The 26236-nt window shown below is 47.2% G+C and overlaps 2 protein-coding genes across 2 annotated transcripts; both read right to left on the reverse strand.

The window, feature by feature from the left end:
* Positions 1–53: 53 nt before the first annotated feature.
* On the reverse strand, positions 54–23127 carry dync1h1 (dynein, cytoplasmic 1, heavy chain 1). The gene is made up of 77 exons (XM_049739535.2): positions 22753–23127; positions 22028–22115; positions 21703–21876; positions 21377–21632; positions 21123–21309; positions 20761–21032; positions 20446–20673; positions 19721–20374; positions 19193–19615; positions 18945–19124; positions 18734–18883; positions 18507–18653; positions 18303–18443; positions 18046–18222; positions 17848–17958; positions 17655–17774; positions 17331–17570; positions 17104–17259; positions 16911–17024; positions 16710–16820; positions 16414–16623; positions 16199–16345; positions 15967–16133; positions 15720–15893; positions 14963–15317; positions 14691–14885; positions 14323–14605; positions 14140–14240; positions 13896–14055; positions 13579–13819; positions 13329–13512; positions 13036–13248; positions 12710–12948; positions 12431–12587; positions 12138–12362; positions 11847–12077; positions 11628–11768; positions 11325–11558; positions 11047–11253; positions 10850–10971; positions 10473–10638; positions 10227–10390; positions 10000–10129; positions 9806–9939; positions 9617–9731; positions 9378–9539; positions 9066–9280; positions 8797–9001; positions 8547–8720; positions 8349–8468; positions 8144–8264; positions 7819–8014; positions 7052–7169; positions 6772–6987; positions 6476–6688; positions 6271–6398; positions 6026–6179; positions 5780–5926; positions 5561–5711; positions 5230–5483; positions 5021–5155; positions 4862–4956; positions 4624–4798; positions 4473–4548; positions 4224–4384; positions 4038–4149; positions 3771–3955; positions 3563–3676; positions 3320–3490; positions 3014–3231; positions 2814–2917; positions 1537–1745; positions 1265–1418; positions 1053–1195; positions 804–972; positions 544–668; positions 54–458 (listed from the first exon to the last, which is right to left on the reverse strand). The coding sequence occupies exons 1-77, from the start codon at positions 23000–23002 to the stop codon at positions 330–332; spliced, it is 13923 nt and encodes a 4640-aa protein (XP_049595492.1). The 5' UTR covers positions 23003–23127; the 3' UTR covers positions 54–329.
* Positions 23128–23386: 259 nt separating this feature from the next.
* tmem30b (transmembrane protein 30B) lies at positions 23387–26132 on the reverse strand. The gene is made up of 8 exons (XM_049739567.2): positions 26004–26132; positions 25554–25752; positions 25353–25460; positions 25077–25184; positions 24847–24940; positions 24642–24779; positions 24377–24583; positions 23387–24131 (listed from the first exon to the last, which is right to left on the reverse strand). Exons 2-8 carry the CDS (start codon positions 25740–25742, stop codon positions 23953–23955), a joined length of 1023 nt encoding a protein of 340 aa, XP_049595524.2. The 5' UTR covers positions 25743–25752; positions 26004–26132; the 3' UTR covers positions 23387–23952.
* Positions 26133–26236: the final 104 nt, after the last annotated feature.

A 26236-nucleotide genomic window follows, 5' to 3' on the forward strand; every position in this document is an offset into this window, starting at 1 on the left:
GTGTAATGTCACAGTGCAATGTCGCACTGTGTAGCGGACATAACACAAATTGGTACTTTTAGTTCAGCAAGCTTTATTCAATGTAAAATACAACAACATACCTGTTCTTTCATATAAAACACCTTCTTTCTGCCAATGTCCTCTTTCCAAACATGAAATACCAACTTACCACTTCCTCAAAACCTTCCAATACACTTGCACAAAAAAGTATATATATATTTTCTAATACTACTACTGGTCCACAAATGTTCACGAATGAACTTGTGCAAACTAAATGTGTGGTTAAGGGCGCATACGAAGGATTATATGGGTCGGATTTTTGACTACGACTACTCTGTGCACAGAACTGCCACACCGCGTTCGTAGAAGCTATGCGGATCTTCCTTGGTGGCGATGTCAAAGTCGACCGTGAAGATGAGGTCCGACCTGGTGAAGTTGAGGTACACGGGGAGTGTGACCTAAGAAAAAGAACATGATGGTGAGCGTGTGGATTGGAAGGTGGAGTGACAACAACCTGTACCTGTAGATGGCGCTCTTCCTTACCGTGTGTCTCTTTTCACCATCACCTTGTTTGATCCAGCGGAGCTGAGTGAGAGGCAGCTCGGTGGAGATGGACGTGGACAAGGACAGCTTGTTGTTGCCGCACGTCGCCCCCTGCAGTTTGAGTCCTGAAGTGCACAATTGTGTGTCAGAACATTCAGATTTTTTTTCTTCCCTAAAATTCCAAACTAAATATTTAAAACAAACACGAACAAAATAAACCCCACAATAAACTTGTGTTTGTCAAAAGAGGCCTGTCAGACCTTTGATGCCGAAGCTGCACGCATCCAGAGTGGCACCCTGGGCGTTGGTGACGTTAACCTCCAGACAAAGCTCCTCCAGAGACCAGCTGTTGGCTTGGGCCACGTACTGGCGGGTGGCGGTGATGTACGCCTCGGGTACAAACAGGCTCCCCAGGCACACGTGGATATTCTGGGAAAGGAGGAGGAAATACATTTAGATGGGCAGTGATTCCTTCTTCTTCACACATTCCAAACACAATCATGTTTCACCTTCAGTTCCTTTGCTCCCCCGCTACCAGCGGCCTGTGAGATCTGCTGCAGCTGCTTGATGCGCTCGCTGAAGTCGGCCACCCACTGGATGACGGTCATGGAGATGGGCACGGTGTAGCGACACCAGCTGCGAGGGAGGATGCCTGAAAGGTGGAGAAGAATGAGCATCAAGAAGACCAGCTTTTTTTTTCTTTTTTAAATGTTCCTTATACCTTTCACGAGGTCGCTAATCAGAGTGCGCAGGTCGTTGGTCTGCTTCTTCTTGCCCTGGCACACTTGGACCACGTCCGACAGATCCTGACGGACCTCCTGTAGCATCTTGCCGCCCATCTTTACCTCGCGTTCAAAGAAGCGGAACAGCGGGTCCTAGTGGAATTTAAAAAAAGACAAGTTATAGAAAGAGTTTTACGTCCAGTTCGTTCCATAGTTTTACCTTTGTCGCTTCACGAGTGACAAACACCGAAATGAAGAGCAGACTCGTTACCTTGATGTTCTCCACCGTGCGTTTGAGGGGATTGACGGTTTGAGGCATGAGCTGCAGCCAGTTGCCGGCGGTGGTGTGCAACGTCCTCATCCAAGCCGGCTGGGCGTCGGCGGTGGACGCCGTGCGCTCCTTCTTCTCGGTCTCATAGGCGAGGTCATCCTCATCCTCCAACATCTGCATTTTCAGCATCTTACCCATCATGTCAGTGCCTGAGCAGCCCGGTGAGGAAAGAGCAAGGGGGGAGGGGGGGTATAGTGAGCGAGGAAGGTAGGGAGACAAAGTTGTGGTGGGAGGAGAAATTAATAAGTGCAACACAAAAGCTCATCTCCATAACGGCTTCGGAGTTAATCACAAAAAAAGGATAACATGACAAGGCTTCAGGCAATACATCATTCACATGTAACATTGAAATATCTATGATTTATGAAAATATGCTCAAATTGAGGCCATCTTAAATGTGCCTTGTGCCAATTGTTATGTCAAGATGACATAAATATTGGAATAATAAATTAAAAATATTACAGAATGGAAAGAAAAATGTTTTTTTTCCCCTTTCATGTCATTTGGATACATATAAAAAAAAAACATGCAGTTTTTCTGATTCATATAAAAAATTCAAAAAAAAAATTGGTATCTCGAAGAGACACCTGCAACATAAGATGCTTCGGGCATTATCAAACAACAGAAAAAGCGGTGATTGAGAAATGGCCGCACGCCTTATTAGTGAGGGTAGGGGAGTATTGATTGGCATATACAATCAACTCGCCTTATTATTAGGTACACCAACTCATGAATTTGCTTATTAACATAGCATGTCTTATTCAACAGCACTTAAGAGGTGTACCCAATAAAGTGGCGAGTTTATAACGAAGGTAGGTGAGGATGCCTGAGGTGGGGGTAGTCGGGGTAGGGGGGTTGACTCAGCAAAGCGACATGTTGGCTGTGAAATAACAGCTGCTGGAGGGTGAGGATACGCACTCCTTTTACCTTGTAAATGTGATTAGAAGGGGGGGGAGGGGGGGACACAAACTGCACAACAATAATATATAAGAGATGACTGATAAAATGATGACCGATGGAAGACGAGGAGAGAAATGGGCTAAGTGTAACATCTCTCCTGCTTGGAGCGATAAAATGCTGTCAGTGAACATTACAGCGCTGGAATAGAAAAAAAAAAAGTTAATAAACTTGTTGTGTTAAGAATGAGAGGTGAGTTGTGAGTTTTCCGGTTCAATTTGTAACTAATAAAGGATTAATGAGGACTGCTGGCGGCATACCCTGAGTGGTGAGCAAGACTTTTTCTGCATTGCTAGGCAACCCCAGCCAAGATGGCGTCTGCGTGTCGGGAAGCATCTCAACCCAGTGCATGAACTCTTCGCGCCTGGAGGAAAATAAATAAATCAATCGATCGATCGATCATACGAGGGCTGACATTAACCTCTTGAGTCAGTTCAGAAATGCGGGCACAGCGACTGACCGAATGCCGTCGGGCATCTTGATGTCTTTGTTGCCGTCCACTTTGAGCGCCAGCTTGAATTCGCTGTCGAAGCTTCTCTTGGTGAAAATGCGATCCAGGAAGGTGTTGAGCAGGCGCTGATCAAACTCGTTGTCGATACGACCGCCGTAGATGGACTGAGCCATGAGGGTCTTTAGGGCGGCCCAGGGGATCTTGTCTGGGGCGATGTTCTGACGACCCTGCAGTTGTTGCAATGTCATTTTAGAGCAGGGGTGGCAAACAAAATGGCGTCCGACCTCTTTTGAACGTATAAGCATTAGCACAAACCTTAGCGGTGTCGTCGAGCCAGGTGTCCACGGTATCGCAGGCCGAGCGCAGGTCGGACTCTCCAAATTCGTACTTCTTGGACCAGCCCAGCGGGGCGTAGCGGAGACGCTCTTGGATGACGGCGTGGAACCAAGCCAGCAGGAAGTAGAGACGGGCACGCTCGTTGGGAGCCTGTACAAACGCAGAGGAGACATTTTTATTAAACTAAATCAAGCAGGAAATGGGGAGTTGTGCGCTTGTTACCTTGCACATGCGAGCAACGGGGATGCTGCTGAAGGTACGCAACATGTTGGCCTTCACACCAGGAGGTGGCTCGAACACGAAGATGCGACCAGCACGAAGCAGATTGACCGGGACCTGAGGGGGGAAAAGATAACGACTTAGAAAAAGCCAAAACATTTAAAAAAAAAAAAAATCTGATGTTGTCTAATGGTATGAGGGAGAGTGATACCTTGGGATTGATCTCCATGGTCAAGAAGAGCCTGAAGCTGGCGTGAGGCTGCATGTTGTGGAGCTTCTTCTCCAGCTGCATCAGCCAACCAGGAGCCAGGTGGACATTCTCCAACATCACCCACCTGCCCGACTTGACGGCGGTGTTGATGTCTCTGTCGGCCTTGTTGAAGCCCTCGGCCGACCCTGTGGATGATCGAAGATATTAATCAGCAACAAGGAAATGGCCTGTCGGGATTTTTGTTTCAGAAAAGTGTGTTCTTCTCACCGATGGAGATGGAAGTGATCTGCTTGTTCTGCTCGGCAGCCAAATCTCGGACCAGACCGCTGGCGTCATAACCCGGGACAGAACACATGAGCACTGGTGTGCTGGGCTTCACCTGCACGCACGAGGAGATAAAAAAGTCAACCCCACTGACAAGAAGCGATTATTCTTCTTAGAAAACATCCATACCTCACTATCCACGATGTTAGCCAGATCGATGGGCTGCTCGATGATGCTCATGAAAGCCTCTCCCAGGACCTTTGCCACAAAGATGTGCGACATGGCCAGCAGACGGTCCGGACGGAAGGCCTGGATCAACAGCAGCTGGTGAACTGCTTGGCCGATGGTAGCTGAGGAGAAGAAGCAGAGGAGTGTGTTCAGAGCAGCTCATGAGGTATGATGGCTTAAGGGGGGGGGGGGGGGGGGGGGATTATTTACTTGACTGCTTCTCCTCAAACCACAAGTAAGGAACAGCAAGGTCCGGAGTGTTACTCTCCAGCCACATGAAGATTTGCTGAGGTGACAAAACACAAAAGTCACTTAAATACCTGAAGAGTAGCTTAAAAAAAAAACATTTTAGACTGCTCACCTCATCCGACTGAATTTTAGTCACCAAGTCCTTAAACGCAGGCAGGCGACTGAGGCGGATCATTGCCTCACACTGCTCCGTGGTCAGACCTTTGACCTTGGGCAGGGTAGTGCCAGTAAGCACGATCTCCTTACCACGGAGGAAGTGCTGGAACTCTGCGTCGTATGAGGGCTCGCTAGAAAAAAAATAAAAGGCTCAGTTAGGGGGTACCCCCTCTCTCGTGGAGCAAAATTTTTACCTGGTCATTCCCTTAAGGCTGATCTTAGCCAGCAGCATGGCAAACGTGATGTGGTCTTGGTGCAGCATTCCTCTGGCAACCCTGTTGAATGCCACCTAAAAAGAAACAGTCCATGTGATTTTTTTTTTTTTCCTTCTTGTCAATTTCTCCACGTCATACCTGGAAGAGGTCCTTGGTGATGACAGCGAGTCTTTGCGAGTGGTCACTGATATTCTTGAGGTTGCTGTTCTCATACAGTACAGTATGGTAGGTGTCCAGGAAAAAGTGAAGAGAATACTGGTACAGGAAGTGGATCTGGAGAAGACATTTAAAAAAAAAAAAAATGTAAGTGATTGATGCCTTCAACGGCTCGGAGTCTACGTTCAGACCTGGTTGAGTGACTCCATGGTGAAGTAAATGCTGCTGCAAGCAGATGACAGCGACAGGTACTGCTGCGACACGGCCTCCACCTCGGCCATGATAATATCCGTCTCCTCCACCTTCCTGGTCACCTCGGCGGCCTCCTTCTTCAGGTTCTCCAGCGTGGTGATGATGGTGTCGTCGTCAAGGATTCGCCCCTTTACTTCATTGAGGGCCTGGAGGAGGGATTTCTCCAGCTGTCTCAAACGCAGCTGGAATTCACCTGAGTTGTCGAGAGAGATTGGGATTAGCCTCCAAGCTGGTTTCAAAATGTCATGATGTCATGGTTGTGCCAGGCACCCTGCAGTTTGAGGAGGTCTGAGCGTTTCTCGTCCACGTCGGGCCTCTCTGCTTTCAGCACCTCGTTGAGACACTGGCTCTGAAGGCTGCTGCGAGTCACCGTGAAGTTGACGAATGTCACGCGGGAGCACAAGTCTGGCGGGAACTCCACCTGCGTTCAGATGAGAGAGTTAGAGAATGTGTGAGAGCTAAGTGATATGTTTAGCTTTGCCTCCTTACCGTCGGGTCTCGCGTGGAGAGGAAGATGACAAAGGAAGGTGACAGATCGATATCTTGGTCGCCCAAAGTGATGAGCACACGGCCTCCGGTTCGACGGACCTCTCTGTTCAGCACTGGGTTCAGGATAGGGTCGTAACTCTCCACGTCCTTGAAGAAAAAAAAAAATAGTATAAATACAATCCTACCAGTGACTACAGTTGTCTTCAATACGATGAAGTTGCTCAATAAAACATTCAAGTTCTCTACCTGAACCAGTAGAGGGTTTCCGAAACGGAGGGCGCTCTCCAGGTTCTTCCTGAAGGCGTCATCCAAGAAGCTGGTGCGGGTGATCTTGCGATCTTTGTACTCGTTCATAATGAACTCGGTGGCTTGGCCAGACGGGTCGATGATCAGCGGGTACCTTGAGGAAGCCATGATGAGTTTAGAACCTTTGTTTGTTATAAAGTAGCGGTGGGCAAATGTTTCAGAAGAAAAAAAAAAACGATACCAACCTGTTGAACCTCTTGAGCATGATGGCATTTTCGGTACAGAGATCGTCCGCCGGAAGAGAGTTGGCCTGCCAGCGGAGCCTCTCGTCTGCGTTGGAGAGATACTCCGTTCTGGCAATGTCGGTACGGAACTGAGACAGAAATCGAGATGATTCATCATCAAGCGACAACGTACACCAGGATCCATATTTGGGGATTTTCCTCATACCTGTATATTGGCTTGCTGCAGGTGATGAGACCAAGTTGTGAAGAGATTCTGTCTCATCTGTTGCTCAAAGTAGCCGGCGTACGTGATGAAGGCGGCGGAGAGCAAGCAATCTCCGGCGATGGTAGACATCTGGTTCTTGAAGGTCTCACTGGTCTTCTCCCAGCGCTCCCTCTCTGCCGACAGACTCTTCAGGAGGGCTGTGCTGCGGTTCACCTGTCGGGATTAAAAAAATTAATTAATCACGAAACCAATCAGACAGACAAGGAAGGGGGGGGGGGGTTTAGAAGAGTGGCAACCTTGGCCTCGACCGCCGCCAGGTCAGCCTTGATGGCCTGAGCTTCCGAGATGAGAACGGCGTACTCCTCCTTGTAGCGAGCGATGCTAGACTCCAAGTCCCTGATCATCTGCTCCACCTCTTCCGCCTTGGTCTTGTTGTCCGTGGCGTCGTCCTCCAGCTTCTGGAGCTCATTACGGAGAGGCTCCACACGCTTCAGCATGTCGGCGTAGTTGAGCTAAAGAAAAGACAGCATTTATCAGTAAAGTGTTTTTAATTTTAATTTTTTTATTTTTAGTTACCTGAGCAATTGCCCATTTCACCATCGGCCCACAAGCCAGCGAGGCCCTGTTGACTTGGTCGTAATTGTAGCTCGGGTTGGACATGTAGTTCTTCTTCATCTTTTCACGAATGGAATCACTAGATGAAAAGCGGTTGGTTTTAGATTCGAGTGCTCCAAAATGGAAGCCAGTGAAAGAAGTAAACCAACTTTCCTAGTAATTGAAATTTGGAGGTGTTGCAATCATGAATCACAGGGAAATTTTAACATGAATTAATGGAATATTTTTAAGGAGAGGAGGAGTGGGAGCACGGCAAGCATCAGCAAAATATTAAATTAATTAATTTCAATTTTCAAGCCATTGTAGAATGCCTTTTCTTTTTTTTTTTTTTTCTTTTTTTACAAAATGGTGTCACTTCATTGGTGTGCTGATTCACTGATTTGCTCATCCATCAGATAGCAAGCGAGCAGAGGCGGGGGACACCGGTCGGTACCTCATTTCCTCAGAGGAAAAGTTGACTATGCTGCTGATGAAATTGTCCCTGATAATAATTTGTCTGATTTTTTTCCAGTCACTGGTCTCCTCGCCAAGCAAAAGGCAGATAGACTCCAGGGTCAGTTTGACTGCCGCCGGGGGATTGGTCATAGCCCTCACTTCGACTAGATGTTGCCGTTTAATTGAGCTCACCGCTAGTTCGATGCAAAAGCACCATTGGGGAGGGGGGGTCAAGAAAAATAGAGAAAACAAAAAACACTCTTTAGTAAACAATTTCACAAAACAGCCGTCACCTGATCTCATCGGCAGAGAAGTTAACAATAGTGGGGATGAAGTTCTCCTTCATGATGATGGAGCGGATCTGCTTCCAGTCGGTGGTGCTCTCGCCCAGGAGCAAGCAGATGGACTCCAGTGCTAGCTTGACTGCCGCGGGCGGGTTAGCCATGGAACGCACCTCCACCAGGTGCTGCTTCTTAATGGACTTAACGGCTAGCAACATCACATGAACATGTTTTTTTATCACTAGTCTATGGATAGTGCTTGTGGATGTTACGGCAGTGAATTTTTTAAATTCAAGAAACTCCAAATTCAACCAATTCCAAAGTACACTGCACATACCATTCTGAGCTTCAATGACAGCTGGCTCCACCTGGTCCAAGTCTTGCTTGACACTAAGTTGCTTGTCCTTGATCACCTCCTGCTGCTTGTACACGGCTTCCTGGATCTCCTGGCTCATCACCTAGTATCAGAGCAGACGCAGGGGGTTTCAATACCAAGATTAAAATTGATATCATGAAGAAGAAGAAGAAAAGTTTAATCTTACCTTTTTCTTTTCGGCCTCCTGTTGGTCTTTAATCATTTTCTTCAGCTTATCATTAGCAGCGTCATTCTTTGCCTCCAGCTCCTGGCTCTTGATTCGAAGGTCACGACGAAGCTCCTCCACCTTCAAATGAGTAGATGGGATGTCAATCGTTTACAAGGGAAAGCTAGTACTAAAGGTCAAAGGTGACGGACTTCGTACCTGATCGACCGTTTCCTTGATTTTGCGGAGCCCGACGTTGAGGTGCATCTGCTGCTCCTCCAGCTCGCTGCGCTTCTCGTTGAACAAGTTGGCGTACTGGTTGATGAAGTCCAAGTAGTGGCGAGGAGTGATAGCCATGGTGTGACCACCTCGCTTCGCCAAACGGTTGTTAGCCTGTGACAAGTGTTGACTTCAATTATATACTGTAAAACTGAAGATATGGGAATTCCTAAATTCATAACACGTTTACCTGATGAAGCGTTTGGTGTACGAACACGCAGCCATTGACGATAGCCTCCCTGTGAGACGGCGGCTGGGGCAGTTTGTCGTAGACAATGGGCATGTAGTCTGGCACCTTGTAGTTGGGCTTCTCCAGGTCCATTTTGCTGGTGAACTCCTTGCCCACTTGGTAAAGAGCCTCAGTGGACCAGTCTCCGAACCAATTCAGCACACACCTTGAAGAAATTGTCGTTTACCAAAAAAGTCAGTCCCAAGTGTCCTTCATCATTTTCCACTCACCTGTTGAAGAGGGCTGGAGATGTGGCAGCTCTGTCCTTCAGGCCCTCCGATGAGGGGTTCATGGTGAAAACAACATGGAGGTTTCTGATAACCTGGCTGGTAAACCACTTGTACAGCTCTTCGTGGGTGTCCAGCATCAGGCCCTCCTTCTGAGCGCCTTCCTTACACTGCGTCATCAGGGTGGCGTACTCATCTCCCTCGAACAAGCCAGGAACCTGTGGATTTCATCACATTGGGGATTTTTAAAGGCAACTCTTGGCAAAAAAAAAAATAAAAAAAATGTCAGTGGTGTGAATTGATTAGCAAAATCACCTCTCCGTTGGCCAGCAGGGTGTTCATTCTCTCAAGGAAGCCCGAATCCAGCACGTTGGACTCATCCATGATAAAAGCGATCTTTTCATTCTTGCAACCGGAACGACGGAGCACAGTTCGGAGATCCTCGTCAAAGTCCTCGCCGGTATATTTCCTGTGTACCTGAAGACGCACAAAAATAGTTTCTATGAACACAATTACGCAAATATGGGAAAACTTGAAAATTGTCTAACGCAAACCTTGATTTGGTAAACGCTAAGTCCGTTCATCCAGGCGACAAAGCGAGACAGAGTGGTTTTCCCTGCTCCGCTCACACCAATCAACAGGAGATGTCCCTGTGGCTGGCGGAAGATTCTAGAAGAGGACATTTACATTTGAGATTTAACCTACGAAAAATAAATTGTGATTAATAGGAAGTGTTTGCTCACCGATCAATTCTCAGAACATGGTCCAACACCTCGTTGAACAGCACAAGCGGGACGTCCAGCTCCTCCTCGTAAAAGACCTTCAGACGGGCTTTCACGTAGTCCCTCAGCTCCTCTTGCTCCACTGGGATGTAGTCCTACATTTAAACAAAAGACAGAATTATATTTCGATATTTTATTCTTGTTTAAGTGTTTACCTTTGAGAGCCAGTTGCTGTAGAGGATGGGTCTGTTGAGCGCCTTCTCCTTGTCGATGTTGGGGAAGTGTTTGAGCGCAACCGTGTCGATATTTTCATCGGTCCACCTTCTCTCTTCATCGCCGACCAGCCTGGAAAGAAATGAGTCGAACAACAACCACGATTATAACATGAGAAAAGTCAGATGAGGAAATATGATTGATACATTTTCAGATAACATCAACTAACCTATCCTGGAAGAGGCGGAGAGCCTCATGAGCCCATATGCGGATAAGCCCCTCCACTGGGAGGGTCTCGAGTGGTCGCAGGGCCTCAAAGATACCCCTCACCCAGCGAGTCATCTCTCTGGGTGAGTAGATATAGTGAGGTTGTGTGTCCTGGGTGAAACGCTCCTGAAAGCAGACAAATTAGCCAAAGTGAATATTTACAGTAGCTTTGATTTAATCCAAAGTGTCCATTATTTTCAAAGCTTACCTGAGACATGATGTAGAACTCAACCATGGCGGCAGTAAGAGGTTCGGCGTAAGTACGTAGAGAGGGGATGAGGCGTAGCATGGCGCGGTTGAAAGTGCCGTAAATTTGAGTGAGAGAAGCTGGGCCAGGGTAATCGACGTACACCACAGGAACGTGACGGAGGAACCTGGAAATATGCCACGCGTGAAAAATAGTTACCGGCAAATTCAAGTGGCCCGCTGTTGTAAAGTTAAACAATTATATATTAAAAAATATTAATTAAAAAAATAATTTTAGAAAAATTAAATTAATAAAAAATAATTAAAAATTAAATTTAAAAAAGCACAAAATATTTAAAAAGAATCAAATATTGCTCAGGCTAGAATTAGAATTCCTACCTATGTGTGAGGGGTTTTCTGCCTGGATCAGTGGGAGGATTACAAGCACCCACAAACTGAATGCGCTCCAGTTTGACCCAAGTCTGGTCCGAGGTTCGGTAGAACCCTCCATGTTCCACCATCTGCACAAGAAAACATCACCAGGGCCGTTAACATGGTGCTGCTGTTTGTTAAAAAAAATAAAAGATAAATTGTACCTGTCGGAGGAAGGAGATGACTCTCTGCGTGCCGTACTTGTCCATGTCGGGAAGATTGATCTCATCACAGAACAACACCAACCACTTGCCGAGTTGGATGGGCGCAAGGACCACACCGTTGGGAGTACGACGGTACTCACAATAGTGGTCAAAGGTCTTGAGCAGTAGTTCTGGGGTGGTGGCACTGGAGAAGTTCAGACCGACAACCTGGCAAAATGAATAAAAGAAAGTTCCTTACTGTTCATTTTTTGTCTGACACACATTTCAATTCATCTCACCTCCATATCGGGCAAGGCCCTGAGGGCACTGAACAGAGTCATGGTTTTTCCAGAGCCAGGAGGTCCACACAGCACGAGTGGTTTGTGCTCAGCTAGCCAAGTGTACAGCAAAGCCTCATGGCGAACGGTGTCCAAGGTGGGAACCACCACATCTGGCGAGGCCACCTTGTGGGTTTCGACTTCAATCTGGGGCACCTTGCCTTGCCAAGACTGCCACTCGCCTGTGATAGAAACCTGAGCAGAAACGGAATATTCAGATTAAAAACTGGGCTGTGATTTAGACACCATTTTTGGAGTCTTTACCTCGTAGTCAATGATGGGAATGTTGGGAGCGGTGGGGAGGGGCACAGTGGTAATGCGCCGGATATATTCCCCAAGCTCAGCTCTCATCTTGAGGCGTCCATCGCCGGAGAACGACCACAGAATGGCGTAGATCAGATACCTCTGTGAATAAACAAGAAGGTTGTAAAAAATGTATTTAAATTGCTAAAACTTTCACGAATGTTCAAATTGATGGCTGACCTGCATGTATCTCTCAAGCTGATCGATGGGCATTGGAAAGTCGGGGTGGTTGTTGTTGTAGAGCGCCACGTTGCGGCACGCCTGGTGGAGCATGGAACATAGAGAACCCAAGCAACGCAAGCGGGTGAAGTCCATGATGTGCTCCATCTTTGAGGCGTGCTCCAAAGCCTTGATGACCAGGCCGGTGGAGGTGAAGTATGGCTGAAGGATTGTTGCGGCATCACGTTGGATCTGGAGATAAAGGAGGTGTCAGTGAAGAGGTCATCACATGGCGGGCGAGTCTCATTTTACCTGTAGCATGGGCGAAGCGGTCTCCTCTTCGTCCTCGGTGCCCTTCCTATTTCTCTGGGCCTCATCTTCTCCCTCGTCCAGAGGGATGCTGCGGAAGCGCGCCAGGAAGTTGTTGAAGATCATGTCCGTGCTGAGCACATCCTCGCTGAACCACACCATACCACAGCGCGACACTGTGGCCAGGGTGGCGTACTTCAAGTCCTGGACTTCAAACATAACGCGCACCTGGAGAGAACCGGAGACAGGTTAACACCAGATTTGACATGCATGAGAAGAAGAATAGCTGCTGTTACATTTGGCGGCAAGCTGAGACGTTCTCCGTTGGGCAGCGTGAGCAGCTTGTTGTCATCCAAGACGGAGTTGAGATTCTCAACCCACTCGGGGTCGACGTCTCCGTCAAAGATGATCCATTGGCGCTTCTGCAGTTCCCCTCTCACGTTGTCAATGATCCTGGATTAAAAAAAAAATACTCAGGCCTTTTCATCATGACATCACATGCACTTCAGGGAGGTCAAAGTTCAAATGACATTGTTTTGCCTATTTGCTACCTAACCAAATATTTCATAACTCACTTCCTGAGGATGTGCGTGAACAAGCCGTCAGTCCATTCGCGAGTGTTGGGGTCCAGGGTTCCATACAGGTGGTCCTTGCTGATGGCTTTGGGGTCGATGATGTGAGCCACTCCCTCGACACCCTCCAGCCTCTCCAGGGCTTTGAGGAGCACCCTCCACGCCATGGTCTTTCCACTCCCCGAAGGTCCCACCATCATGAGACCGTGGTTGATCTGTGTGATCTGGTACAGCTGCAGCACCTACGTACAGAAATATTTGAAGGACACATTGTCAGAAGACCACACAGGAACTTCTAAGAACACCAGATGGACGTTCTTTTCGCTTACCTTCTCCACCCACATGCTGCCCACGTCGTCACCGTCGCCGTAGGTGAGGTACATCTCCTTGCAGACCTTCTTCAGCTCCTCCCTCAGCGCAGTCATCTCACCACGCATGTACTGGACGCCAGGGAAGACGTCGGACAGCAGGCTGAACAGAAGAGGGATGTCCTCAGCCACCAGTTTGGGAACCATGGTCTCGCACACGCTCTGAATTAGAATCTACAGCAAGGAGAGCAGAATGACATCAGTGGGCAACAAAAATGATGATGAAATTTTTTATCTGGAAAAATGAATATTACCTCTTGTTCCGGAAGGTTCTCAGCAATGTCGTTCTCATCGACGACCTCCCCGCGTTCAAGCTTCTCTCTTTTGATCCTCTGGATACGTTCGCGCTTCACGTTGCCAGCGCTTATCAGCACGCTCTTGAGCGCTCGGAGTCCGAAATCGTAGTGGCTCTGGGATGACAGCTGCTCGTCACACAGCCTGAAATCAAAGAGGAGATCAGCAACCAAGTTCTCGGGAATTCAATTCGAAAAGATCTGGTCTTACTTGAAGAACGGGACGATCTTCTTGGCGAGGATCTCGGCTGTGCGGAAGCCTTGGGAGTAGAGCATGACCTGGGCGATGAGCTGGCGATCCGGCTTGGTCATGGCCAAGCTGCGGAAGAGCTTCTTCAAGTTGTCGGGCAGGTTGGATCGGCCTGCGTAGCCGGGATTCATGGTGATGAAGATGGCCATGTCCGGGCTCACCTTCACCTGCTTGTTCAGGAGCTCAGTGGTGACAGGCACACCTGAAGGGATAAGAAGAGAGACGCTTTATGGAGGTCCGCTTTCAAGCTGCCCCGTGTCACTAATATGTTGACATACTTCTGTCCCTGTTGGGGTTGCTGTGTTCCCTCAAGGCCACTTGGATGTACTGGACTTGCTGGGAGACGGCAGACAGCATTCTCTCCTCCAGACGATTGAACTCGTCAAAGCAGCCCCAAGCGCCGACCTGACACAGTCCTACGAAGATACGACCCATGGCCTAAGGAAGAGGACAGAAAAAAAAGGTATAGATACTTTGGATAACATCAGCATGACTAAAAATATATTTTTTAAAATGGCCGACCTGGAAGTCAAAAGTCTCATCGCAGTTGAAGACCAAGACAAAGCGACCAAGCTGGTGACCCAAAGCTTTCACAGACTCCGTCTTTCCTGTGCCAGCGGGACCTAGCAGAACATGGATTTATTAATTTAGATCATCTGAATCAGAATTTTAAATAAATACTTAAGCAGCAAAAAGCAAACATACCAAACGGTGAGCCCCCGAGGCGAGCCTCCAGAGCTTGAGTCATGGTCAGGTAGCAGCGGTCAGTCAGCGGTGTCTGGACGAGCTTATCCTGGACGCCCAAGTATTCGAAGCCGTAGTTGAACTTAGCGTTGGCCATCTGGATGGAGAGCTGCTGCAGCACGTCCGTCTGCTTGGGGTCGAAGTAGAAGCGCATTTGACTGAGCCACTCGAAGGACTTGGGGTTGTCGATCTTGTTCTTGATCAGAGTCCTGGTCACGTCACGTTGGTGGACCAGCTCGGTGATCTGATTGAGATGGACACAAAAAAAAATGTCAGACAAAAACTCCAAACCGTTACCTAGACTTATGAGATTTTTTTTTTCGCCTAACCAAGTGCTCCAGTTTCCTCCTACGAAGTGGAGGTTGCTCCATCAGCACAGTGTCAGCGAGCACGTTGAGTGTGGCCTCCACGTTTGACAGCACCCCTTGCATGGGGCTCATGTCCCCACCACCAGAGACCGTAGTCAAGGCAGACTCGATATTCTCCGACCAGGCGATTTGGGTGGACAGCACCACCAGCTGGGCCTGTGGAAAGCGAAAATAAAAAAAGTTAGATTCGAAATTGACGCAAATTAGTCTTCAAAAACGGCCCGATATTGAACCTGATAACGATCGATCCAGGTGATGTACTGGCTCAGGTCGACGGCGCTGCCCTTGTTGAAGCCCGTGACTTCCGTGACGGACTCCGCCAACAGCTTGGCCAGCGTCACCCTCATCTCCTTCTCCACTAAAGTGAGCCACTCGTTTATCTTGGGGTGCTCCGTGATGGAGACGGGCGTCTTGTAAACGATTTCCTCGCCCTCTCGGGATGATATCCCCAGCACCTCGGTGTTGTCTTCGTTGAGCAAGATGCTGGAGACGCCGGCGAACATCTTTTTGAAGTGCTTCTGCAGTTTGGCCACGTTCTTGCTGTTGCCGATGATCTCCAGGAGGTCCTCGTCTCCCACGAAATAGAATCTGGAATGAGCGATTCAGAGGAGACGTTAGGTGTTATGCTCGATTAACTCCTAGCAGCAACTGACTGAAAAGGGGAAACGAAAATACGTGCAGACAAGGAGCTCGTACTGTTGAGTGAGGTTTTCCAATTTATGATCCGTTTTCTTGTCACTGTGCCAATTTGAAGCCACCAAACAACGGGCAGAACTCATTTTTCAAACGTAGTTGTGTGTCTGCATGTGTCAGCGTCAAATTGTGTTGTTTTTAGCATGAGCATTTTGACTGCTTCTTCTTGAACGTTTGTACAAGTGACAAGAGTTTAGAAGTGTGCTTATGACACCTGCAGGATCTAAGTGGAACTGCAACAAAAAGCATTCAGTCTTTTAAAAAAAAAAAAAGAGGTCTCACAACTACTGAGTTTACCTTGGGAATGAAGATCTTTCCCTCTCCAAGTATTCTCCCAGGGCCTTCTGGATTTTACCAAGAAGGTCAGCCAGTCTTTCCAGGGACCTCTGCACCCCTTGTATGTTCAGCACGTCCATCACCAGAGGAGACTTGGTCACTTTCTTCATCAGGGCTAAGAACTCAGTGCTGATACTATAAAAAAATAATTTGGAGTCAGGTTTTATTGCAGTTGTTGGCAGCTAGAAGATGGTGGTTCTTTGTTAACCTCTGGAATCTTTGAGTTTCTACAGGCAGCAAGTGTTTGATGTCGGCACTGCCCGTGAAGATGCCCTCCAGGTAAACCCATCGACGCTGGACATCGATCCAGACGTCAAACAGAGCCATAATGCGATTTAGTTTGTCTTCCCAACTCAGAGCATCTTCTTCAAACACCTAAAAAAGAAAAGAACATTGTTATGAGTACAGTTTTGCAGGCAATGAATACTTCCAACATTTACCTTGTAGTACGGCGACAACTTCATGGCAGACACGCTGTTGATGTGTTCTTTGACTTTGTTGAAGAGGTCATCCCATCCTCTGATCAGTCGACACTTATTCTGGTAATTCACCAAGTCCAGCTCGTAGGAGTTCCACACCTCGCGGATCTGCAAAAAAACTTATCAGCAAGCCAAATACTCCAAAAGTAATCAACCACTGCCTGATGCGAGCTAACCTGTTTGAGGAACTCCTCCAGAGCCATCTCTCCTTGGGCCACCAGGAGCACGTCTTTCACGACCATCTCGTTCTTCTGGAGATCCACGTCCCAAATCTGACCCAGGGTCAGTTCTGACAGCACCCAGTTGACGTGCAGACGCTTCATCAGCTGCTTCCAGTGGCGGTCCTTCAGAGCCTCAGACTTCAACTCGATCACCAGCATGTTTATCTGTTCAAAGCAACATAACGAAGGTTACAATTTAATCAATCCAGTGTCCTATTCGTGTTTATTGATCATTTCAGAGTCGCCTTGACCTTCATATATCCCTTAAGCAGCCTCTGGACATACTCGTAGGAAGCGTACTGTCTTAGTCTTGCTTGGAAGTTCTTCAGTTGGTTCAGAAGAGCATCTAGATTTTGACGAAGCTATAAACACACAAAAAAAGGAGATGTAAATATAAAAAATATTTGAATATGTACTATAACAAGGATTTCTACTTCAGCGTTATTTGTTACCTTGCGAGGTTGGACAGACACCCAAGGCTGCTCTTTCATCTGGTCTATCTGCTCCCACACCTTGGAAAGCTCGGACCAGACCTCCTTCAGGTCATGCAACTCCTCCAGTGCTACCTACAAATTGGAAAGAATAATGTAGCTGGTTGCGGCTAACAAATTAAACGATGCTTACTGGTGGTTATTCGAGTCTTACCTGAACCCTCTCCTCACTGCCGCTGAGCAGGCCGGTGTCAGTGAGCTCCAGAGCTTCTTTGGCACGGGCGCACTTCTCTCTTTCCACCTTCAGACGGCCGAAGTTGCCTTCATAGATGGTGAGAGACTGAAGAGCCTCCTCGGGTCGCAAGTTCCCCTGATGGAGAATATTATTGAAGGTGTGCGGCTGAATCACAGCCGGCTGTAAACTATCAAATTTCATCTTACAGCGACTGGTTTAGTCTTCTCCCAGTCGTTGAGCAGATCGGTGGTGCGGTTTTCCACAGCCTTGTCCTCCTGGACGATCTTCAGCTGCAGGTTGGCCACCTGCTGCTGGATGGCCGTGTCCTTGCGCTTCATGATGTCGCTGAAGGCGCCCCATTCACCCTCGATGTTATCAATGTAGAGCCACGATGGAGGGAACTGGAATCGCTGCTTCTCCAGCAAGCGCTGCCCGTTACGGAACAACTGCGAAAGAGCATTTGAATTCAAACCGGGGTGACCTCATCATGCTGTTTGGATAAAAAAAAAAAAAATTAAATATCTACTCACGTCCACATTTTTCTCAAACTGCTTGATTTTACGCTTCAGAGTCTGGACGTATGTGATGAAGTTGACAGCGTCTGATGTGCTCGCCGTGTCCACGGAATGCTGCTCCAGGTCTTGACGGGACTAAAATGACAATGTCATTTTTGTCACATCTTGGTGATGCAAAAAAAGAAAAAAAGATCTCGTCATAGCTTACCTTGGAGATTTGGGCATGGAAGTCCTGCATGTTCTGACCAAGCATCTGGCCAAACTTGCTGAGGACTTCTTTATGCCATGAGTCATATTTCAAATTCACCTTCGACTGGACCTGTCAATCATTTAAAAAAAAACATTCAAGCACATCTTAGCAAGAAGACGTACCGGCTACATACTACATATTCAATGTCGTCCTTACTTTTCCATAGTCAATGACGGCCGGTCCAAACTCTTTTCGTGTCTCTGCGTTATCAAAAGTTCCTCGTGCTTTGCGGATCTGGACGAGAAGCGCCTGCCACTTGGTGAGGTCTTCACCCAGACGGTTGTAGATGTTCTCAGCTTGCATGTCCCACAAGCACTGGTACTGTAGCCACACCTGGAAGGAACCGAGCACATATACCAACGTGAATAAAAATTGTTGGACATCACACGTCAAGCAGGTTGAGTAATTCTTACCTTGACGTACTGCTCCACCTCACCGACTATGTCTTCCACTGCATTGTAGGCTTCCTCCAAGGCAACAGGCCCATCTGGCATCCTGGTCAGAGCATTGCGGTAGAATTTCTCTTCCTCTGATAACTCGTAGTGGACTCCAACCTGATGAAGAATTATTCAATTAATCTGGAATCTTGTCATAAACGGACTTTTAATGTTCCCTACCTGGTATCTTTGGCTCTGGATTCTGGGAAGTGAAAGGATGACCATCTTCCATGAGAACATCTCTTGGTAGAGCTTGTAGCGGCAGTCCTCAATGGGCGGATTCAAGTAGATGACCTGGTTGGTGATCCTCAGCTCATGGACCACATTCTAGAAAAAAAAAAAAAATCTTGAATCACGATGATGTTCACAGCAATTGTAGAATCCAGTTGATGATCTATGATGCTGACCTTGATCTTGGGCTCACCCCCTGGTTTATGGCTCACTTGAGGAGCCTCTGTGTCCATGTCTACGTCGGCTTTATCCTCCACTTGGCCGCGAAGCACCTGAGTCCAAGCCTTGAGTCCGGCCTGTAGACGTACTCCCAGGATGCGCTCAATCTAAACAAATAAATGAGTGTGAATGCGGTTGACTGGCGACTAGTCGAAAAGTGTGACCTACCTCGATGTCGAGCTTGTTGACCCAGATGGGTAAATTGGAGTAGGAGTGCAAGTTGAGGTCATCCACAGCTTTTTGAACCCGATTGAGAATCTCTGAGAAGGTTTTGTGGTCAAACATGCAAGTGTCCAAAGAGCGGACCTCCAGATCTATTTTCTCCTCAATCAGCAGAAGGTCATCCACCTGGAAACACCATAAAAAAATCTCAGCACCCAGTCAGGATTTTCAGAAATCTTTTTTTTCCCACTGACCTTCTCTTGAAAGTTGAAGACGGTCTCAGCCAACCTTTGAACATACGGATCCAGCTTGTAGGACTCCCACACCAGAGTGATGCCCTCTGTAATGAGCACCTGGACTTCTTTCTTCAGGCCGGCCACCAGAAGAGAGATGGAGGAGCGCTCTTCAACCTTCTCACAAGTGCGCTCGTAAGTGCGCACGCTTTCGATCAGAGAGATGGCGAACGGGTAGAGCTGGTTGGCTTGGTGGGCCTTGTTGACGATGGCCAGCGGCACACGGAAGCTCAGCCACTTGAGGTTGCGCACTTCTTTGGACAGGGTGATGATCTCAGGGAGGAAGTTGACTTTAAGTTTCAGCATGTTTCCGGTGCGACCTCGGGCGCGGGTGCTCTCAATGGTGAAGATGCGGCCAGATACTCCAAGATTACGTTGCTGCACCTGGGATGGGAAAAAAAAATATTTGGACGTGTAGAAGCTTCAAGACCACATCTTATGAACCTCAATTATATTTTTTTTGCACAGATTAAATAGCAACCTGTGTACCTTGCGTGCCCAGTCGTCGAAAATCTCCTGAGTGTTGAGCTTGGCCCTGAAGCTATCTCCATCCTGCTTCAGCTTGAGCCCCTCCACGTGATTTTCCCAGCCCTTACCGAGAACATCCTCCACTCTCTTCATGTACGCCGTCAGCTGCCGGTCGATCTGCTTGGCCCAGATGATGGATCCCGACACGGGAGGAAGGTCTCGCACGTGGCTCATCTTGCACGCCTGGCTCTGCGGGTACTGCACCTTGAACTTATCATGCAGCGACTCGATGTCGTCCTTCACGCGCTGAATGAGCTGCGTTTGGTACTCGCGGATGGCGCCGCGGATGTGCGGGCGCACAAAGAGAGCGTTAAAGCGGGAGAAGATGCGGAACATCTCGTTGGCGTTCTTGGCCGTGCCCAGCTGGTCGCGCAGGCGGGCTGTGATGCGGGTCTCCACACGGTCGATACGCTCGTCGTATCGCTTCATGGCCGCTTCCCAGGCTTCCATGCCCTCCTTGGACACATCCAAGCCGTCCACCTCTTTGACATTCTCGTAGGCTAGGTTGACCTCCTCGATGGCGTTGGCGTCGGCCGCGTCAAAGAGGACTCCGGCTACTTTCATGTCCTGAGGCTCCACTGGCTCTCCAGGGGCGTGCTGTGGCACGGCGGAGACCTGGAGATACACAGAAAGGCGATTCGAATGATTAATTGGAGAAGATAACAAGATGATGACAGTATGCATACCTGAGGCCTTAGCACACGAACAATGACAGCCCTAAGCTGCTCGTGCTGCCTTCTGAAGCGTCTCATGTGATCCAAGCGGGACTGGAGCTTCCTGTGGGCGGGGCTGAGGCGCCATACCATCTTCAGGTTCTCCTCTCGCTTCCTCTTCACAATGTCCCTCAGGAGCACCTGGAGTTTCTCATACTCATCCTCCCAGGTCTGGAAGACCTCAAAGCAGGCCACCATCACCTGTAGAAGAAAAATATACAGTGAAGCTTTTGTGATTTGTGGCAGTATGAATTCTTGAGGTGACCACTTCAAAAGCACGACACATACCTTTTCAAATTCCTCATAGGCGACGTGCATGAGCTTCCTGGTGCCCAACACTTTCAAAAGCTGCGAGCTCAAATCCCTGGAGATGGCCTCCACCAGACGCAGGGCTCTCTGAATGGGGTACTTGGTGTTCCTGATCTTCTTCAGATGGGTGAAGATGGCCATCAGAGCCTGGCGGATCTTGTCCAGCTCAGAAGCGGAGAGCAGGTCATTAAGGGGGAAGTCTTTCATCAGAGGGTTGTAGTCATTGACAGTTTCAACCGCCTGTTTCAGACCTGGGAAGAAATAAATTTGTCATAAATCAAAAATGATTTGTTTCTTGGGTACAAAAGTGCCAAAAAAGTTCAACCATGCTATCAACTCACCAGTGTCCGTATCAAAACTGACAGTAGCGTGGAAACGTTTCCCATGCTTGAGGATGTCCAGCGTGAGCAGAACCTCCGGGCTCTCTCTCTTCTCCTGGATCCTGTTTAGGGCCCGCTCCAGATTGAGCCAGAAACTGATCTCCTGGAGGGCCGTGCCTGATGCCGGGTCACGGTCCAGCTTGGTCACCTGGAAGCAGAGGAATTAGAATGAGAGTTCATCTTAGCATGTGTGTGAAGAAAAGGTTCTGTCTTACCTTCTGAATTTCCCTGATCCAACGGTTGACTCCAGACTGCAGCTGGTTCAAGAAAGTGGGATCCTCCACTTTATCTCCAAAGTCGGTGACTTTTGGTTTCTCGCCGCGCTCGTAGCACTGCTTGGCGATGTTTGTGATGATAGGATGGATGAGCAGACTGATCTCAGGGATCTCGATGTTCTGCTGCAAGTGCAGGAGGCCCATCTCCAACTCGGCGATCTTTTTCTCCACGGATGGTGCCATTTTGTCTCCATCCCTACGCAGAAATGAATTCATGAGTACATTCAAGGGAGCATCATCCAATGGAATTAGGTGGGATTATTTACCTGTCCGCCTTTCCGGACTCACGGATGTATGATTTGAAGAAGGGAGCGACGGCGTTACTGATGAAGGAGTGGAGAGTCTCATAGGGCGAATCCTCGCTCAGCGTCAAGACGCGGACTTGGGTCGATATGGGTTTGTCTGCATCGATGACGCCCGTCCTCTTGATAAGAGCCAAGCTGGAGGACAGAGGTATATTAAATCGGGCTGGAAAATTCCAGAAATTTTCAAAGTTGGAAAGTTTCCATGGGAAAACACTTTCACTCCTATTTAAAACAAATTTAATAAAAGACAAAATGAACAGAACTGACTTTTGAAATGTGGGTTTACCTGTTGGACTTCAGCCCATAGTGTATGTCAATGCTGATGTTATAAGTGATGCCCTCCTTCTCTTCCTCTCCTTCATCGCCGACATCCTCTGGACAAATATTATATTTTTAATGAGTTAGATCATTTGTAATAAGATACTATCAATAGCCTTTTTTTCTGAGGCACAGGACCAACTAGTCAGAAGGAAACGGAATATAATGTCTTCATTGATACATGCTGACTCACATGATAAAAAAAAAAAGGCAGCATGACTCGCAAAAGTGATTCTAATCTTCCCGTTTATATTTTGAACAAGTGTTTATGTTTTATAGTTACATTTGAAGAGATAATTTGCAGATAACTTTATGGTTGCAGATTTACGGCACTTAAAGTGGTGCAGTGTTGGTTTCCATTCAAAATCAATGTCTTTTTTTAAACCCGAGTGCTGCATTTGTTTCCATTTATAATGAGCGCGCTGGATTTAGATAGATATAAAAGTATATCTGCGCTATTAGAATTTAATACACAGATTTTTTTTTAACCCTCACATTAATAGATTCAGTGTCAAACATTTAACATGTTTAATTCAAATTTTAACTCTAATGGGGGGGAAATAGCTCGGATTTCGCGTGATCTGTGACTTTTAGAGAACAACAGAGCTGTGCCAGTTCATGTCAGCAAAATTGCCCACTGGCTGTAGCCGGGCGAGTTAGCTTAGCCGCCCAATAATGACGAAGAGATTTTACCCTTAAGCGCGCTTCTCTCCACCAAGATAGTATGGACCTGAGGGTCGCTCAGAAATTTCCTCATCTGCTCCACGGTGCTTTTCTCCTCCAGGGAGGTTTCCAAGGAGGCTGGGGCCTCGCCGCCATCTTCCAGGAGCAGCGGGACAAGCTTGCGAATGTGTTTCTGGAGCACCGAGGCGTCCGCAACCGTCTGAACAGCCGACACTTCCATGGAGCCGCTGTTGTCTTCGCCACCGCCTCCGTCTGACATCCTGCGAAGCGGTCCGGGACCACCGGTAACACCGAATAACGAACAAAAGAAACTCGACTGACTGCAGCGGATTCGTCTAGTCACAAACTGGGTGTTGGGTACCGCTGTCAAATCGCACCACCTCGGACGTCAGATTTATTCGAGCGATGGATTGTGGTACTTGTTGTTCACAAGGGGAGCTTCACATGCAACTTCGCCATTTAAAACTACATTACCCAGAGTTCCGTAGACGCTGATTATTTTCGTTGACGCGTATGACCGCTAGAGGGCAGAAGGGAGATGTCTCTTTTTTTAGCGTTAATATAATTTTTATCATTTTTTATACCTTAAACTCAAGTTTAGATCCACTTTTGATGGATTAAACACATATTTCGAGCATTAGACTGCTTTTGTATTGTTTTATTGCATAAATAATAACACAAAGCAAAACACAAAAGGAAAATCTGTTAAAAGCTGTACAGAACACCAATGAATAAAATTAAATTTCCTGAATTTACAATATCAGTGTCCTCTGTTGTATTCCATGTTTATGTGCTATTGTAATTGGGTGAATATGTGTGTATGGTGGTTAATTTCAAATAAGGACTCCTAGGGTGTAAAACGGAAGAACTAAAATACATTACAGGAAAAACACAAAACAAAAGAAACCTGAGACAAAAACTCTGTTGAATACAGAATTTACAAAACGTCAATGCACTGCATTAAAATGCAATTTCTCGCTATGTGCAAATCTGCTTTAATCACTTGCAGTAAATTCATGAGAGTAAATATGTAACCAGATGTATGTTGCTATGATTTTGGCTTTCATTAATGACCTTTCAGATTTGTAACATTTTTGTTTTGCTGTTAATAAAAACCTTTAACATAACTGTGTAGTATTTTCTAAACTTTTCCTCCTGCAGACCCCAAACTTGTCAATTATTTTTAAAATGGCTCACAGCAAGCTTTCCTCACTCCTCCTCGGGGAACTTAAATTTAGCATAAACAATGAGCATGACCACTGACATGACGATGCACAGCGTGCCGATGACCAGGTAGGCGATACCCAGGAACTCATTCTTGCCCCCCATCCATGACACGTTGCTGAAGACCACCCTCTTTCTGCCGCTGAAGCTCATCACAGGATAGTCTGGGAGGGGGAGGAAGGTTAAGGAGATACAACAGTGGGATACAAATTAAAAATAGAGCCTTGCCCAACCAGTCAAGCAGGTTGGGCTGACCCGCTTGATACTATGTCACATGACACTTTCAAGAGCACACTGTTTAGTTTGTTCTCTTCAACGTACAAAGACCTCATCACTCATGTTTTGTTTTTAGTATCAAACACATAATCCTTGAACAACAATTCCTTTTTTTCTGCACGGACAAGGATACTGTAAGAGATGTCGAGAGAATAGTTTCCTGCTGGCAGGCCGTTGGCGTAGTCGCCCTCGGTGATCCGCCGATACAGTTTGCGGAAATCCGGCAGTGCGGCCGTTCGCATCCACACCAGGAAATCTTGATTAATGAAGCCGTTATTGGCAGGATCCGAGGTGTCCAGCTCATAAGCCGGTCTGGGCCAAAACGGCGGCTTCACGGTGCCTGTAAAAAATACAATTCATGATGATCTGAAGACACAGCGGGGGACCACGGAACGAACCATTAAATGCGTCCCTCAGGGGTGTGACAGTGGGGTTTCTGAACTTGATATTGTAATCAGTCCACCAAGCGATCCCTTTGCCATCCAAGGGCACCTCCCGCCGCTGGCCGTTTATGTTCTGAAAGAGTCTGAATGTGTCTACAAGGAACCAAAGAAAAATGTGAATGAATAAGAAATCTTTGTACGCGGGATAAAACGCACGTACCGTTAAACATGCTGTTTGCTATCGAGCCACAAGGCACGATCGGTTGGTTGTTGCCGCCGCCAAATCGGTAGGGCTCGCATTGATCATAGGGTTCCTTCAGAAAAGAAGAAAAAAAAAAAAAAAAGACCCAAATGCTTACCAGAAAACATCATGTAATAAACTAAAGTTAAAAATATATTTTAGCTATGTTACGAATATCGTTGACCTATCTGTTATGGGTTTTAGCTAACCTTGAAATAGGACAAGTCTCCATAAAGTTGGCCATCATCTCTGGAGACGCCGTACCTTCTGTAGTTCTGGAAATAGTTGGACAAGCCATAATAAAAGAACACCGGCCCCTGTCAGAGACAACATAAAAAAATGAATAATAATTAAACGCATTTAAAGTACGAGCACTGTTCAATAGCATTTGGACAGTTTATATGCTAACATAAAATGATTTCACATAACTTTGAACAGTGGGTGTGTAGACTTTTTTATATCTACTGTATATTAGTCCACGGCACCTCAATCAAGCGGTCGTTGGAAAACTGCAGCGTGCAAGTACAGTTCCTCACGGCAGGGTCCGAACACCTAAAGCATGGAGAGTCCTGGTCCTCGCCCGTGTAGTCGAGCTGCAGGAAAAAGAGAAAACTATTATTTTCTAAACTCGTGATGCTTAAAAAAAAAAACACCTGGAGAGTCATTTCTTGCAAAAAGTCTCTTACCTCGAGGACTTGGATGCTTCGCGAGGTGATCAAGAGGGCAACACCGATGCCGATGAAGGCCAGACCGATGAGGACAAACCCGGGGATGATGATTCCGGCGGAGAGCATGGGCTGCCAGGCTGGGAGCCTCTGCTGCGTGAAGGCAGTGTTGTCAGGCCGGTTGACCAACTCATTTTCTTCCTTTACCATTCTTTCACCTCTGTGGAGCAAAGTGTTGATCAGATTCCTATCGATATCTTACACCAGGTGTGTTCAGATGTTGTCTCTATGTCTTGTTTCATTGACTTTTACATTGTTTTTGCTAACTGAGGAACTGCAACACAACGACTTCTACTTCCTGTAACACGAGGGGACTACAATTAAATCCCAGAGACAAGAATAATTTTAGGAGGAATAGACCATGCATAAATAACTATGAGCAATCTAATAGAAATTTCAGCGTTTACTTACACAATTAACGACTCAAACCACGACTTGTTTGGAAGGCCTGCGACGCACAGCGAGCGGCTCACCTTTACCTGTCTTCTTCCTGCTTTTTTTTTAGACCCGCCTGTTGTTTTTACCGTTATGACGTCAGACATAGAGGCGTCAACATTTACAGACCTGAGATCAGTCGGATATATGTAAAATAAAAAAATAGGCGAACTGTATTCTTTTTGTTTTTCAGGAAGAAAATAATCTGT

This window comes from Syngnathus scovelli, chromosome 14 (genome assembly GCF_024217435.2).
Source record: "Syngnathus scovelli strain Florida chromosome 14, RoL_Ssco_1.2, whole genome shotgun sequence".
NCBI classification, from domain to species: domain Eukaryota; kingdom Metazoa; phylum Chordata; class Actinopteri; order Syngnathiformes; family Syngnathidae; genus Syngnathus; species Syngnathus scovelli.